General features: G+C 39.0%; 1 protein-coding gene across 1 annotated transcript in view; it reads left to right on the forward strand.

Moving 5' to 3' along the window:
* Window positions 1-4,224: 4,224 nt before the first annotated feature.
* LOC139102665 (lachesin) overlaps window positions 4,225-17,623 on the forward strand; it is a 150,410-nt gene continuing 137,011 nt past the window's right edge. Inside the window, exon 1 of the mRNA XM_070656745.1 lies at window positions 4,225-5,309. Within this exon, the coding sequence (XP_070512846.1) occupies window positions 5,183-5,309 (127 nt within the window). The 5' untranslated portion in view covers window positions 4,225-5,182. The remainder of the gene's footprint in view (window positions 5,310-17,623) is intronic.

The raw sequence follows: 17,623 nt of genomic DNA on the forward strand, positions 1-17,623 counted from the left end.
GAAGTCGATTAAATATCGAGTGGTTCGATTTCATGCGATCATTAATATTGTCCGATAACATACGCGAGGAATGTAACGCTCGTCGAAAACGAGCGAATTACAGGGATAAAATTTGTAGAATGCCATTTTTCTCGCTGAGCAATTAATTAATAGTACTTCATTTAACAAGAGTGCCGAACGTAAGCATATTGAATATTCCACCATATTTTATGTACAGCACGAATAGATTTTGCATTCACATGTTGTCGAATATTGTTAAATATAACGTACGAGTTGTTACCCCTAAACTTGAATTGATTGCAATGAGTAAAGAAACTAACATAATGTTTTTCTTTCTGTGTATTAAATTTGTTTTTAAAGTAAAAAAATTTAATATATAAATATATAATTATTTAAATGAATATCTGCGTGTAACAAACTGGAAGTAATGCTATTATATTTCATATAATATAACAATGTATAGTTGTGTCACAAGGTCGCAAATTAAAATAAAATAATATTGCGATGCGTTCAAAAAGAATTTTCAAAATTTTAATGGAACTTTCGAAAGCTTTTAATCTCTTAATTGCAATTACATGTATACACATGTATACACATAATATACATATACACATTAGATAACCGAAAAGTAAATCGATTTTTTCGCGAAAATATTAATTAGTTTTAAAATTTAATTGCAAAAAAAAAAAAACGAATCCAGAAATAATCAATAACTAATATCAAGTAATTCTATCTATAAAAAAATGGTGTGACGCTTAAACAATACAATATAATTAAATCGAAAGAGACTAACGTATAGATAGGCACGGGGGGAGGCGGGGGAGGTGGGGAGGACGGGGCGAGAGCGAGCGCGAGCCTACGTGCCGCGCGCTAGATATATTTCCCCATTACTCTCACTCTCGCTTTGTCTTACAGCGGTCGCGCGAGCACACACGTACTACGCACTGCACGGCAAGCACGTGTCTCCGTACCGAAAGTAATTCACACTTCCGTTTAACGAAAACCCTTCCGGGACGATAACTACGATTAAACTTTATATTTCTTTTTGTTACAGATCGACGCAGTTGCATCCGCAGTCGTCAATGAAGTGTCGTCACCGCCGATATTAAAAATTATAAATCGATATATGATGTAATGCATGTAAAATTTTTCATTCTTGTTGCATCATATTTGTTATTATGGTCTATTTATTGAGTGTACTGTATGTCGCGGATTCGAAATAGATTGAATTGCGTTTTGTCAAACGCGCGAGATTTATTGATAGATTAACAATAATTATTCTACGAGATTCATCAATAGATACGGTTAAATGAGTATCGAATCGTTCGGAACCGCGAACGCGATAAGCCGTTAATGGAACACCGCGGCGAGAGAAAAGAGGGACCGGAAAGAGACGCGGATCGGTAGGATTGCTTTTAAATTCGGTTATCTAGCGGCTCTATATTTACTGTACCGGCAATAACTTAGTTCCCTAATACTTCCCAGGTCGCGGAAACTCAACGGTGCGTGCAATTCGCGGCATATAAAAAAATCTCAGAGAGTGTACGAGCCCTTTTATTTACGAAATATGACATGTACATGCATACATATATATATATATATATATATATATATATATGGATAGAAAAAGATACTGAATAAATGAAGGATGGCAAGGCAGAACGGGAGTGAAGCCGAGCCGGTGGCGGTACGGAGGGCTGCGAAGCAGATTTCATCTCTCCTGGGGGTACCGAGGCCACCAGCCTCCACCAGAGCCGATTAACGGGGTAATTTATCAAAAAATAAACGCATGCTTTTAAGCTGATATTTTGCGACACGTGGTGCAAGCTTGCACAAAATATTCCAGATACAATTCACCTTCGCCTACCTAAGCACCGGGATAATTATCGGACATTCCGTAGGTCGTTAACTCTTTCCTGTTCTGCCTAAAGCCATTGAAGAGCTTTTTCTTCTCTTCTCGATCCCCCTTTCTTTTTCTCTTTTTTTTCTCTTAATACGCCGCACGATCAGAACGTGTGATTATTCTGTGATTATATTAGTGCAAGCAATTGAGAAGTATAGATAAAAGAATAAAAAGTATATTAACTGCACGATATCGTGGTTTGAAGAAAATGCGATCCATCTTTTTTAATAATTCAATGTACCGATGTACCGATCTTGGAACACCGACGATATTCGGTACGCGGCGGATACTGTTTGACGGATCTAAATATAATTGCCATGTTTAATCTGAAATTTCCATGGAAATGATATGCGATCGTACTGATTAGTAGTGCTGTACTGATACACTTTAACAAAGAATTATGCATTGATATAATTTTCAAACATTTACCTTTTCCTATAAAGGAAAAAGTACGCGTGTCGTGCATCATACAGATAAAATTTCAAATATCCTTTTTTTAGATTACGTGTATTAATAATAGACTAAATAATATTTTCACTGTGTAGCTTTCATCTTTTAACGCGTATTGTTTTATCATAAATTAAATATTAAGAAAAAATAAATAGCAAAAAATGCATGTGTTATAATAAGTATATATAGAAGTTATTGTAATATCGTACATATAATATTATTTATTGTCTCTTTTATTAGTATTAAAAAAAAATTCAATATTTTTAAATGCATTTTGTTCTTGTTACTTTGCAACAATGTTACCATCACGAATCCAATCTTTTATCAAGATCAAGAGGCACGGTAGCGCCTCGCGCCAAATATAGGCGCAGCGCACTACATCGGTAAAATTTGAATTTAAATTACTTCTTTCATATGTTTGTTTTACGCGTTCCAAATGAATTTTTGTTTGAGACATATACACATGTATGCATAGGACGGCGAAGAATGAAATTTCACCGACTTCATTACCAAACACTCGTGCATTTTCGCATTTTAAATTTGTTATTCTCAAACGCATTTTATCTTATCTGTTGTAGCGTAACTAAAGAACATTCTGCAAAATAATTAACAGCAAATCCGATTAATAATATTTTTCATATACATAAAAACAATTTCGTACCGTCATGTTAATGTTTAAAAAAAAAAAAAAAAGCCCGGGCTATCCGTATCAGTGATTACATTTCACGCCGTTATTATTCTTGAATATTATCCGCTTGCGGAATATTGCATTCGGACGTTTTCGAGTGACGCGAGATCACGAAATCTGGAAGAGTATGTCCAAACTCATCCCGGTAGTTTTACGCTCTATTTCGTGTGAGCAAACTCACCGGCGATTTTTCACGAAAATTAAATGTCACGTGAAATGAGTGCACGGCACATCTCCGACTTGCTTCTTGATAAAGAATGGGTGATATTATTCTAATGGCGCTGCAGCCGCATCCTACATGATTCTACCATCAACCGTGCTCATCAGTCTTGTATATCGTATGTTTCGTTCCGCGATGTTGCTTTTCGGCAAACGCGAACTGTATGTTTCTATTATACCTTTTTTGCACGCTAGGGTTGTTATTTAATAAAAGAAATTTGATAGGTCGGACCATACATTTTCCACAAACCTTTTCCGCGAGAGTTATGTTTAGAAATCGCAAGTCGGATTTAAAAAAAATATAAAAAAAATATTTAAAAAAAAACAAACAAAAAACTTAGCCTGCAATGCATTCAAACACTCGGTATTTTCGTGACATTTATTAATTTGGCTATTTGCAAGTATGTACTTGAATTGTAAAAATTGTTAAAAATCAATTATCGTTGGCTCGCGTATTCCACTTGCAATTTAAATTTCTTTTATGCACATGTGACGCGATATAAAATTAATATCCGTTACATACTTTCGCGACATTAGCGAAATGTATATGCATGTCTATAAAATATTATAACATGCGAAGTAGTGACTTTTTGATGATAATATATGTTGCTTTTGATTTACGTGCCATGTGTGATCGCGCCTTTCCATGGAATATTTATTTATCCACTAACGTTAATAAGGTAACATACCAATATTTCACAAGCGCTGTTTTCAATTTTATGTGAATCGGGATTGGCGAAACGATTTCGATCATGAATGTTACATTTATTCATGGTGGACGCGCGCAGAGTAAATTGTAATTCCATTATAAGCAATAACATATAAAAATGTAGCAAAATTACTGTCGCTTGCAAAGTAAAAATAAAATTTTATTTAAATAATGTTTAAAACGGCGAGCATTTAGCTATTGCTAATTTGAACTACGTTTTACCGGACATGACGAAATCAAAATTAGACACGTAATGATAACAATTTGGAGGACTATTCCGTGCAAATTATTCATATTTTACGTGGTTTTCGTCGAGGGTGACTTCGATGTTGCGACTCGTGAGCGTAATGTCTAAAGGGGTAGAAAAAAAAAAGAAGGGTACAGGCTCTCTTAAATGAGGGGACAATGCGTGGTGTCGAGAGAACATGGTGCGAGAAAGGGCAATAGGAGAATAGACAGATAGCTAGCGAGGGTAGACCCGACTAAGAAAAGTCGAAAATCTTAATTCGGGTGCGGTGCCGCCCTCGCAACGCGATGGGCGGTGACTCGCAAGCGCCGATTGGCTTGGTTCAGGAAAGGGTGAGAGGTCTTCCACAGGGGTGGCAGAAGAGATCTGCGCCGTGCTGCCCGGACGGCAGCGTGTGCCGCCGACCGGTTCTACTGGTACCACTATAAACGCCAGTCGACGCCGGGCGTCCCAAGCGCGCAGTTGTTGGGAGCTATCCTCGTATCGCGCCCAAGTCGAATACCGGGTTCCCCCACGTAACTGACGAGCGGCGACAGCTCGCCGCGCGGTATCGCGCGGTACACCCGCCAAGATTTCACCGGTCGAGGACATAAGAAACATCTGTGCACTTCCACTTTTCTCGAAATTTGATACTCGCCGGCGGACGCGCTCGTTGAATTCGAAGAAGTAACATCGCGCGCCTCTCCGCTCGGGATACGTCTTCTAGGATGAGTCGCGGGGACGTAATCCTTTACAAAATTCCGACCTAGCTCTAGTAACGGTTTTCTTAATGAAAGTAGATCCGGAAGTACCTCGGATCGACGCGACAAGTGTTTTAACACCTGTCCTGGCTGGACTCTCAAAGAACGGAGTAAGTGTCGTCTCAGGGTAACCGCCAGTGACTCAAAAGACTCGACTGGTGAACTAATAGAATGCGAATGCGGGTCTTATACTCGTGACAACGAATTTATTAATCGGATATCGGTGATGCAGCTACATGCTGGAAGGAAGAGGGGGATGACTGTTAATTTTCTACCGAGGATGGTGGCGGTCTTTGTTTTCGCTTGCCTTCTACTGCAGAATGGTCGTTCGACATTCGCAGCGTTTACTACTGGTAATGTTAAATTAGTTTTAACGTCATAATATTTTATTAAATTTAACTTAATTTAATTTTATTGCTAGTTTTAATTGCATGCAATTAACTGTCATTAACACTGTTTTATGTAACAACTACGGTAAATTCATTAAACGTACAATAAAATTTAAGCAAATTTTATAAAGTTGTCAGTACCTTCGAAAGAAAATTTTTATTTAAAAAAAATCCAAACTGACTTTGGTATTCGAATTTGTAATTAACTAATTACAACAGCTTATTATGCAAAAAGACTATTTAATTTCATCTTTTTATCTGTGCTGTACAAAAATATATCATTTCAATTTTCTTAATCTTTTTACGTGAAAAAGTAGATTATTAAAAAAAAAATTAATTAATTATTATTAATACTAAGTCCATTTATTTATTAATCGATAAATATTATTCGAAACAATCTACACTTATTCCTACGTGTATATTGGTGTATCGTAAATTGGTGTTTTTGGTTTAGTTTATAACAGAGGTGATAGATGACTTTGTTGGGACAACAGTACATAATTAACACGTAATGATATTTATATATCGTAATGTGCATTTATAACTGCGCGAATTTACGAATAACAGCTAACGAGAAAAGTTTAATCCAATAAATATAATTTTATTTCTGTAAAAGCTCGTTTATGTTTTTATAAACAAATATCGTGTTCATATTGTAAATTAAAAAACTCCTAAAAAATAAGATGTAATTAGTTTGCGGAAATATTATGTAACCAATTAAATAATTCTCGTTTTGTTTTTACTACTTCGCTGAAATAAAGCATAAAAAATTAATACGCGCTCGCTGCGCAGGGGAGACTTATGTACGGTAATCATCCACTAGAAGCCACGATTTTATCGAATGAGAATACGGACAAAGAGAAATGAGAAATGCGTGTATCATTATTATGCCACGTATCAGAGCCGAGTACGCGTGTACTCTCGTCCGTTGAAAATGTTCTGCCACCTCGACAAATTCGCACCCGCTTTTTTTTTCTTTTCTTGTACGGCGTTCCAAGATATTTATTGTTTTAATTTACCACGCCGGTGTTTAATTATAGAGAGTTAATTTTAACCGGCTCACCGCATAACGAGCATGATCATAGCGGCGTTTAACTCGACAGCTTCCGTTTTTACGTACTTATACGAAAATCAAACTTAATCGATTGCCAATTTGAAGAATCCACTGATACGTTGAACCGAAATAGATATCAATTGGAAAAAAGTTTCCACGATGATTCAATAGACGTAGAATGGTCCGTATTTCAAAATTATCCCAGTCTGTCTATATTTATATATTTCACCCGTGTATATAAAATACCGTAAGCAACGTATGCCGTTCCTGAATTGATTAATAAATATGTTTTTTAATTGGAGAGAAACAAAAAATACGCGCATATAGATTTATTATTTTATGAAAGTATAGTAAAATGTTTTATAGAGCCGTGGCGCACGAAAACACGAAAAATTTGAGAAAATATATATTCGTAACAAATAAACTGGAATAATTGTCAAAAATATTATACGAAGCGAAGTCGTATGGGATCTAAAACGGACGGTTAAACGCATCTCCGTGCTTCTCGCCGGTCCGCGTTCCCGACTTCTAAAATTGGTGAAGACTGTTCATTAACAGAGACCATGTGACTCCGTGCCAAGAAATAGTCGGTCTTTGTTCGGAGCACCGTCCGCGCTATCGAGGGTTTAGTATCGGTGCGAAAGCACCGAGTACAGAAGACAAGAGAAAGTAGAGGATATAGAAACTCCTCGGGGAGCTGAAGCAAAAATAGAAGAGATCACGTAGAATAGAAACACAGTCGCGCGCAGCTGCGCGAAAGCGGGCATACAGATCGAAATAGATACGACCGGTTTGTTTTCATCTAATTAAGCGCCATTCAGCAGTTTTGGCAACGTTACAATTCGGAGTATGTGCATTAATCACGGCAAATTACCATATTCTTGAAAGAGACGTATATCTTTTTATTTACCTATTCGCTTAGCTACTAAATATTTAAACGGAAGTAAATGTTACTTCCGCTATTTCCTCGGAAGAAACTTTCCCAAGTTAAAAGGGGTAAAAACTATTTTAATCTTACACGACTTCGGGTATTAATATTATATTTGCCATTATATCACAAGATTTCTTTTTTATCTGTTATATATATTTCTTTCCCGTACCGTGGGTATGTCTTCAACTTTTTTTTTTTTCCGTGGATGTACAATATGAAAATTAAAATATACCAATATTTCTAGAGAAATTGAACAAAGAATTCGTAAACAAAGAATTACAATTTAAATTCGAAACGAAATAATATTATTCTTTATCTCGATGATTTGAGCTTGATAAGAGTGTGAATATTCGGAATTGTGCGTGATGCTCGCAGTAGATTACACTCGCAATCGCTGCGCTTAGTCCTCTTCGCATGCAAATGAAAGTAAAACAGAACGGAAAAGGGGCGGCAAGGCAGGTGATGAATTAAAGAAAGCGAAAGGGAAACGGCGGTGCAAGAAGGCGCGAATTACGTGCAGCTAAAGGGCGGCTTGCAGAAGAATGACACGCGAGCGGCGGGGAATCTAATGAAGGTGAGGAAGAGACAAATAGAAGGCGGAAAGAGAGACGGAGGAGACCGACGGTAGACACAGATGAAGAAAAAGAGCAAGTGGTACGGCACCGAAATAGCCGGACATTCCGTTAACTTGGCGCGCTCTCTGCAGCTACTCCAGACGGAGAATAAAAGGGTTGGGCGGGCCGAGGGAATGGAAAGCGCGCGGCGTTCGTCTGTCGTGTTTCTCGGTTCCTACCTCGTCCAGGAGCGTTTCAATTACGAAATCCTGCGAAATCGTCCAACGATTCTAGTAGAGTGTTCGTCTACCCGTTATATCCGTCGCTGTGGTGTCTTCTTTGGCTCTATTTCTCTTTTTCCCTTACGTCTCCTACCCCTTTTCATCTCGCCTTCCCTTGCCTTTCACTCCTTTCGCTTAGGTCCACCTCTTCCTTTTTCTTCTTTATCGCGTTGCTGAAACGGCTAAATAAAAGAGCCGCATCTATTGTTTGTACGACACAGAGTAAACACCGGGTAGCTACAAAAAACCGAAGGCGAGAGCTTCCCGATTTGTGGGGTTTCAGTACTCGGATATTTATGTCCCTCTTTACATTCACGTGTGGCCATTAGTTGACAATTCGACGGCGATTTCCATGCAATTCCGATATTACAACGGGAGAGACGCGTCGTTTCCGCGATCACTTCGTTTCAGGGAGAATCGCAATCGATCGGCAGGTTAAAAACAGTTCCGAAGGCGTTTATTATTAAACACCTGTCTTCACATACATAAAACGTACAAAGCGCATTCTCTTAATTATCGGATACGTAATTATTATTTATGTGAGCGCTGTGTCAAATTTTTTTTTTTTTTTTTTTTTTTTTATTTCTCGAACAACGGAAAATGATTTTATTACTGGCATAATCTCGAGCGTTGAAAGTTCGAGATTATTTATTTTATTATGTGTGATTAATATTGCAATTAAATCGATCTAAAAGAATACTAATAATAAAGGAATAATTAACACTTTTAATTATTTGCATTTGGTCTTTAGTGGTCTAGACCGTTATTTCGTATAATCAGAAATATTTGATCGGAACTGACCGCTGCATTCAAATTTCGGACAATGCTGGCGCGCACATCAGTTACTCTCTATAATTGTATTAAGGGTAATTTAATCTTAACGAATCGGAGTATGACTTATATCAATGACCCCGCGGACTCTGCAGGTGAAATCTAGCTGTTATGAAGCCGGCCGAATAATGGAGTACAATACGGCACCATTTCGCGCTTAAATTGCCAGACATTGTTTAAGCCCGTGACGAATGATCCCGCGCTTTTCTTAAATCCCGTGAAACTCCAATAAAACAATGATGCACGAGAGATATCGCAATAGTAATAACTGTAAATCATCAAAGTGCTAATATATGTTAGACAGCGTTGTTCTCCACGACTGTTAAGAACGCAGTCAGTAATAAATTAATCGGATATCAAGGTCGACGTCTTTCGAGAGAAGCGACTTAAGCGAATTTTCATCTCAACGCGTAACATAATTATTGCTTATTTTATTTGTGCCTGATGTTTTACGCAAATAAAATATTCATTTTCGTAAAGTAATTAAGAACTGGTGATTTAATTATTGAATAACGAAAAACGATTAATCCTAATTTATTTTGTGTATTTAGCAATTCATTTATTTAGCTTTACGATGTTGCTTTTTAATTTAAGACCGCTCGATTCTTATATTAGAGCTTCGAAAAAGCTTTGATACAGCAGTGTAATTATACACGTTATCCAGCTGTCGCCGCGCTACGTCAATATCCCGAGTGCACTGCAAATAAAACCGTTCGAGATTCGAACGGGATTTCACTCTCGTAACGAACGTACGCAAATAAAGATCGTAATTCCTTGCCCACGGTAGGATAACGGCTAGCAGTGGCTTGCGCGGTGTTTCCGAAAAAACAGCCGCAGGTCGCGTGGTTAACAAATGCGACGTAGATTTGTACATACCGATGTCGTTGAAATATATCACATTTTATGTAATTATGTGGGTTATTCCGAGCGCGTTTCTTCCGCAGCGCGAATATTTCGTTCGGTGGTTCTTGCCGTTGGCGCGCGACTACCGAGATTCAGCGCGAAGCCGAAAATCACGCGGAACTTCCACCGGGATAAATTTCGCGGACCCGTCGACGTCGCAGAACTGACGAGGCAAGAGTTTGGAAAATCACAGGACAAAGTCTTAAATTAATAAGAAGAAGAAGAACGCATGTGTTCAATCGATTTCACGTTGTTAGTACGAATTGATATTCCGAATGAGTGCTTGCGGAATAATTTTTTATTCCCTCCCTAAAAAGTGTTTTTATTCATTTGTTACGTGATTATAATACATAACGAAATATAGAAATATGAAATTTATACGGATCAATTTATAATAAGCAATTTCAGAACGTGTTGATAAAACGGCATTGAAAAAAATCGTTGATAAAAATACTCGAAATGCAATACTCCTCATTCATACTTCATTCATACATTTTTCTAAGTCTTGTTGAGTAAACGTATAAAAGAGCAGGAAATTGAAATGCATTGCTTTCAATATGGTCAATCAATACGGAATATGTATCTATATTTATGTAGGTAAAATAGTAGTAGAATAGAATCAATTAATTTAATTGAGAGATATATACATATAATATATATATATATATATATATGTATGTAATATATGAACAAAATTTTAAAATGTCTGAGAAAAAGATCTGCATAAATATTTCTGATAATCAGCGTCTTTAGTTTTAATTTTTAATAAGTAATAAAAAAAAAAAACTCGTAATTAATTTTATATCTGCGTGCGGACAGCACTAAAAGATAAAGTACAAGCTCTAGGATGCATTTTGAGAAGCTATATGTATGTATGTATGTACTTCGTTATCAATTTGCGCAGTAACATTTGTGTCTGGCAACATTAATTAATTAAAATATTAATTATCTCAATATAAATATAAATTTGATATTCTGTATACATTAACATTTAATGTTCTTATTACAAAGGAATATAATATTAACAATTTCAATTTTCAATGCTAAAAATAAGACAAAATAATCGTATCCAAATTCAATAATCGCATTTACCAATTAATGATCTTTCTCTCATCACATTTGTGTTTCTATTATTACGTGATAAATATCGACACCATTTTATTGTGCGTTTACATCGGCGTCTTAGCTCGCTATAATACTAGCACTCGGCTAGGATTTCATTTCGATATCGCCGATACAGAAGTCGAGTCATCAATACACATCGCTGCAACTTCTCGGCTCGAGTTCGGCTCGAAATCGCGATCAGTTTTCGTATGAAGCTCCACGATATCAAATCAGGTAGCGAAAACGCGGACTCCTCAAGCCCTCGGTACTTGAAACGATTCTGAAATCGAAGTTTCTTGGCTATGTAAGCAGAGCCGTATTTCTAGCGCTTTCTGAAAGAAAGTCCGGCTGCAGGAAAGTCCACGAGGGTGATTGGTGGACGAGTCGGGATTGAGGGTGGTGCACCGTTACGAGAACGAATAACAATGGCCACATCCGTGTATGCATTTCCGGTCGGTGAGCACCTTCCGGTTGTGAATTACGCGGATGAATAAATAGAGTGGAGACCTAGGTATTCTGGGCTACGGAGAATATTACGAACGACCGGGTACGGCGCAAGCATATACATATAAGCTCGTTTAATGAAATTAAAATGAATGGCAAAGGAAGGATTAGCTTCTGCTATAGGACGGTCGAATATCCGCGGCAAGAGACGAGAAATCGCTTTGGAAAGCGTTACGCTCGTAGAGGCGAGAAAACTTTTTGCAAGTTAGCTTCTTGCTCTATGAATCCATTATGATGAAATTAAAAATTTCTCTTTGACTACATAAAGTAACGGGTATTTACCGCGAAGTTCTATATAAATAGGTTTTGCTCATCTTATTGCAATTTCTCATACCTAACAAGTAATTACCATACCATTGCCACGCGCGCGTCACATTGTGATGAAAATGTTGTCGCAGCAATTTCCGCGTTGCGGGGATCGATAAATTGCGACGAGGATCACACATCGTCATCGATCTTCCAACGAGTGAGCTCATGCGTATAATACAATTCCACGGGGAAAGTCAACGATCATTCCTTTGAAATATCAGAACAATAATTCAAACGTAACAAACGGCCGAATAGTCGAGACGTTGCTGCATACGTTCACGAACTTCTACTGCATATTTTACGCATCACCAGCTGCGCAAACTTGTGCACCCGCGGCCTCTGCGCAGCGATTTCGGTTTACGAAAATACATTCCCCGCGGAAAAGGATATCCTCTTGACTGCATTTTCATAAACTGAATTTTCATGAAATTTTCTTCGAAAACCCTCGGCGAGAGACAAGGAGAAATTAAAGATACGTTCGCGAAATTGATGACTTGCGCAAATTATAACGATAACTTTGTAAAGTTAATTTCATTATACGGCATTAACATAATTTGCTAATTTCGCCAACGTAAAGTAAAGTAAAAGAAAGAAAAAAAAATTCTTAAAAATATAAGCATATAAAAATATTTCCAAGATGCACCAAAGAAAGTAAAATGGGGACCGTGCTCTCGCGTGACTCGCCGAGATGAGAAAAAAAATTTTCTATGAAGTCAGATTAGGTGTGTTGAGGGCACGCGGTGTGCACACTAAACGGCTTTGGGGCAAGACTAATTATTCTAATGGCTCGCAGTGTTTGTATTTACCGTGTAAATGGTGCATTCAAAGGATTGGTACCGGCCTCTGTGGACGCTTGAGTGCGCATCCATGTCCTCCTCCGTAAGAGCGGAACCGTAACATACATTGTACTGATCGGTCCATCGAGATTGATGAGATATCGATAACGTCGATACGAAGAAAGTGCGCTGGGATTTTGTTCTTCGCGGCGAATTATTATCGCATCGCCGATCTCGATTATATTAAATACGTACGAACAGATACCGTTTAAACTAATTTGCATTTTTTTTTTTTTTTATACAAAATTACGTAATTTACTTTGTTTCTTTTTTTTTTTTTTACACCCGCAATTCTAATTTCAACGTTTGTATTTACGCTTTATTTATCCCGCGGTGTAGAATTATCTTGACATCCTGGTCTTTAGATCGTATTTCCTTATTATTTTTTTACTTTCTGAATTTTTTTATTATTCGTACAAATCGTCGCTTCATTCGAGCTATTGTTTTCCATGCCAGCCATCGCCCCGACTCTCAGCGCGACAGATTCGATTTCTTCGCAACGGGAATGCGACTTCTCCCGAAACGACCGTGCCGATCAATTTATACGCGCATTCTTTACTCCTTCGATTCGCGAATGCAGATGGTGTCTGCCACGACGTCGCGTCGGGACGCTCGACGATGTCCCCTCCTCTCGTAGACGACGTCGCGTCGACGCCGTAACGGTGGTGGAACTTTAATTCGCGTTTTCGGATTTCCAATATCGTAAAGCGGCGAAAGAAGACGACGAGTAATACATGACGGTCGATAAGGATAACTTCCTTTCGATAGGCGACGGAAGCACAAGGGGGGAGGGAGGAAGGGGTGAAAAGGGGTAGCGACGGCGGCACCGGCGGGGCGCGGTCGAAAGGGGTTATTCCGTGACTGCTGCTTGCGCCACGTGTATTATCATATTTATAACTCGGTCCGACCCGCAGAAACGTGAAAAAGCTGGGGAATGGACTTGGCGCGGTAGACGAAATCCGTCCGATGTGACGCGCTCAAGAATATCACGATGGGATCGAACTGCGAAACGAGTATATGTTAATAAGGTGTACCGATAAACTCTCTTTTTCTCAATTTCTCACTCTACCCTCTACCCGTCGCTGTACAATAAAGAAAAAAAAAATCTTTTTATGCATAATTACCAAAAATATAAAAAAACGACGAATCAAGATATCCCTCGAAATAGTCTCAATAAATCTCGACGTACGCGATGTTTTATTTATAAATGTGTGCGGTATAAATATGTATATTATTTAAAGGAGATGGAGTATATTCAAAAAGATTTAACTTTTAGACAGAACTTGAGACATTAAATAAATGTTTTGGCAAGAAGTTTTACTTTCCTAGAGCGAGGATAAAACGACGGACTAAACTCATTCCGTTTACGTGCGGGATCGCGGACCACGGAAAGAGGGTGCGACATTTTCTAGGCAGGGAAAAGATCCCTTCTCTCAGCGTTCGCAAGCCTCAAGAATACAAATAGCTCGGTCCGTCTCCGGGGGCGAATAGTAAATTAATTAAAAGTTAATTGTCATTAATAAAACGTAAAAGAATGCGTGCGCTTTTAAATAGCTCAGTTTTATACGTCGATACATCTGCGATATTAAACGACGCACGTTCTGAAATAATAGATGCATACGTTTTTAACCAAGCTACGTTCAATAAAGGCCGGCACCGTGTAAAGTAATCAATTTCATAAAAACCTGCATTAAAAATGTAACGATTGATAAGTCATTAGACATTCGAACCTGAATTATTTGTTTACTTCTTAAATTTTACATGAAAATTTATTGCGACATTACAGATAGGTTTAAAAAAGCTGTTCTTTTAAATTATTTCTTACTTTTTCCGGACTTAATATTTTCATATTGTATGTAATTATTTTCATGCGTAAAAATAATCGTATGTGCCGCGTCGTCGTAACACGTCGGAGGAAATGTAATCGAGCCGGGAACTGACGTGTGTAACGGCGCTAAAGGGTTAACGCGCAGTGTCACCCTAAAACGTATTGCAAAATTTTCCTCAAAGTTCCAATTCGCCCCACGAAACTTAGATCTTCCGCAATGCAGTGCGCTACTTCCCGCGATTACTCTTTCTCCCTCCCACCTTTTTTACGCCGCTCTTTCTCGGGCACTTGGATTCTGTTATTCCGGGAGTAACGGACGCTCGACGAATTTACTGATTTTCACTCCCAGCACGAAGTCCGACGTCTGCTGCGTAACGAGGAGTCAAGCTCTTTCGAGTAGAAGACCATCGAACTGGCCGTCGCCAAAAAGGTCGCGAAGCGAGTAACGTTAGGTGACGGCGTAAAGGCAAAAGGGGGCGGAAGGAAGCAGGATGGCGATGGTGGGATGGAAAGGACCCTAACTTCCTAACCGAATTGTTAACTCGGCAGCAGTCGGACAGGAGCAAACTTACCCGTTAACTTCTTGCCGAGCGTAGCGAGCGAGGCGGACGATTGTGAAACGAAAGAAGAGAACGCACGAGGGCGAACGGCAAAGGGGCGGCGGGGAGGAAAGGGGCCAGGTAAAAAGGAAAATCAGCCCGCAAAGAGGGCTGATTTAGTAAACGTAATTTAAATATCTGATTGCTGCTGGCTTTAAGTTTCGTTGTATCTCTTCGCCACCGCGTGACGTGAACGTCTTAACCCATCCCGTCATCTTCTGTCATTCTCCCAGTGTGTTTTTTTTTTTTTCTCTCTCTCCCTCGTCGATCTAGCTGGCTCACTCCGTATCCCCCTTTCTCCCCCGCTGGGGGTACTTCTTTCGTTCGAAGTACGGATGGAAAATGCCGGGTGGAAAACCCGACTCCGCACTTCCACCCTTCCCTTCCCCCTCCCCCCCCCTCCCGCGCCGCTAGAGAACTTGAAATTATTTAGATTTTATAACACAATAGCGAACTTTATGAGATGGGCCCCCGGTATACCTGCATTTCCATAAGAATTTAATAATACCGCAACACAGCGCGCAATTAATGTACTTTTTTGCCTTGTTAGAGAGCAGCTATTGCGAAAGGCGGCAATTCTCAAAGGGAGACGTTCTCCGCCGCGACGTAATAAGAATTATATCCTCGGCTGGCATAATATCTCGAATGACGCGTTAGACGTAGATTGGCAGAAACGTTGGATCGCAACCCTCGTTGTTCGCCGATCTGCTCTCGGTAAATCCGCTTGAACGGGCAACTAACAGCTTTTCCGCCCTACAGAGCACGCGATATCTCGCAATCGTAAACAAGAAAATGCATAGGTCTCAATATTCCCAGAATAATTGCCGAAAGCACGAGTCGTATAATTGAAAAATTAATTATGTAAAAACATAATACAGTTTGCTTAACATACTACTACTGTGGAAGTACAGTTTTTATAAAATAAGCTATATAGAATAGAAATGTTTCAAGAATATGCAAGAAAATTCTTTAAAAGAAGAACGCATTTTTTTACGAAGGGGAAAAAAAAAGAACCGCGACGAAACGTGGGAGATTATACATTTATGATCGATAACTTAGCCATTTTACGTCATATATTCTGGTTTATTATTTCATTTTATATTCCGCTTCTCCCTCTTTCTTTTTTTTTTTCTTTTTCTCGGCCTCCTACCCTTTTTTTTTTGTTTTACTCTTGCGTTTCAATTTTTTTCTCACTTGTATTTCTTTGTTCGTTTTTCTTTCGTAAGATTCTTTCTTATATAAACTTTTCCACATTCCTTGTTCAAGAGTTGTTTTTTCATTCCCCCTGATTTCATTTTTCTTTCTTATCATTACGCTTCTGTTTAACTTTAATTGTTTTTTTCTTTAATTTATTTACTTTTAAGAATTATGTTTTAATGCGCTGTTCGATATCAAATTTTATTTATATTTTATTACATCTTTACTTTAATATTTCGCTAGTGCTCTTTATTTTGCCTTTCGTCTTTTCTTTTAATTTTTATTATTTTCAGCCTTTCTTCCCTTGTACTTTTCGCACTGATTCTTTAACTGCTATATCGCCAAACTCCACCTCACTTGGCTTGCTTGGCGGGAGTGTCTATTTTGAAAGGATAGTAATTACCCTGGCTACGATTGCGAGCCTCCAGTGTCTTCTCCGGAGCGACAGAGGTAGTGTGCAATCCCTAAGAGCGACGCAAAGGGGATATCTAGACGGCGGTAGTGGAAACGTTTGCGCGTAGCGAGGATAGAAAGTGATAAAGAGAGGCGGGGGTGGATACCGGGCTCATTAAACCGGGAATGCTGATTGCGTTAGCCTTGGGCCAAGTCATTTCATCCTCTTCGGTCGCTAACGATCGTGCATTTCCACTGGCCTCGTATGTACACGTGCGTATGTGCCGCGCGCGCTCCCTCACATGCGAGACGAAAGTTAGCTTCGCTTTTCGCAATCACGAAAAATGCGCCGGACGATCTACCCACGTATCTACAGCCCTACTCTTAATTAAGGCCGAAGTATTCAATTAAGAACTTTCCTCGAAACACCATCGAATCTCCGTTGCGTTCGAAATCGTAACGCGTGAGAAGCGAAACCGATTGCTCCGAGGATTACGAATTTTCCCGCCGCGTTATCCGTATTCATAGTTTTTAATATTCTGAGAGGAAGATAGGAATTGGTAACGGCTATTCTTAATAAATACTCAATATTCCCCGCATAAATCGATAATGAGATAAAAAGCTTTTCAACGTTTAACTCGAAAGGCTTCAATGTCAATTTGAATGTAAGAAACAAACAGCGTGATTGATTATAAACCGGTTGATTATGGGAATGGAAAGAAAATTTTGAAATATATACACAATTGACTCTTCCTTTCCGCCGCGTCCACGAGTCCCGTCCAAGTGCGATCTGTCGTTTTGCCGGTCATTAAAAAGCTTTCAACCGGCGAACCGTGCCTCATTCCACATGTCGGCGCGCACCCACGTCCATGGAAAAATGTTTCGCCACCGACCGCGGGAGCTTCCGGCGCGGCGCGGCATGGCACGGCGTGGCAGTGAAAAAAAAAGAATAAA

The sequence above is a fragment of the Cardiocondyla obscurior genome, linkage group LG05 (assembly GCF_019399895.1).
Source record: "Cardiocondyla obscurior isolate alpha-2009 linkage group LG05, Cobs3.1, whole genome shotgun sequence".
Classification (NCBI taxonomy): Eukaryota; Metazoa; Arthropoda; class Insecta; order Hymenoptera; family Formicidae; genus Cardiocondyla; species Cardiocondyla obscurior.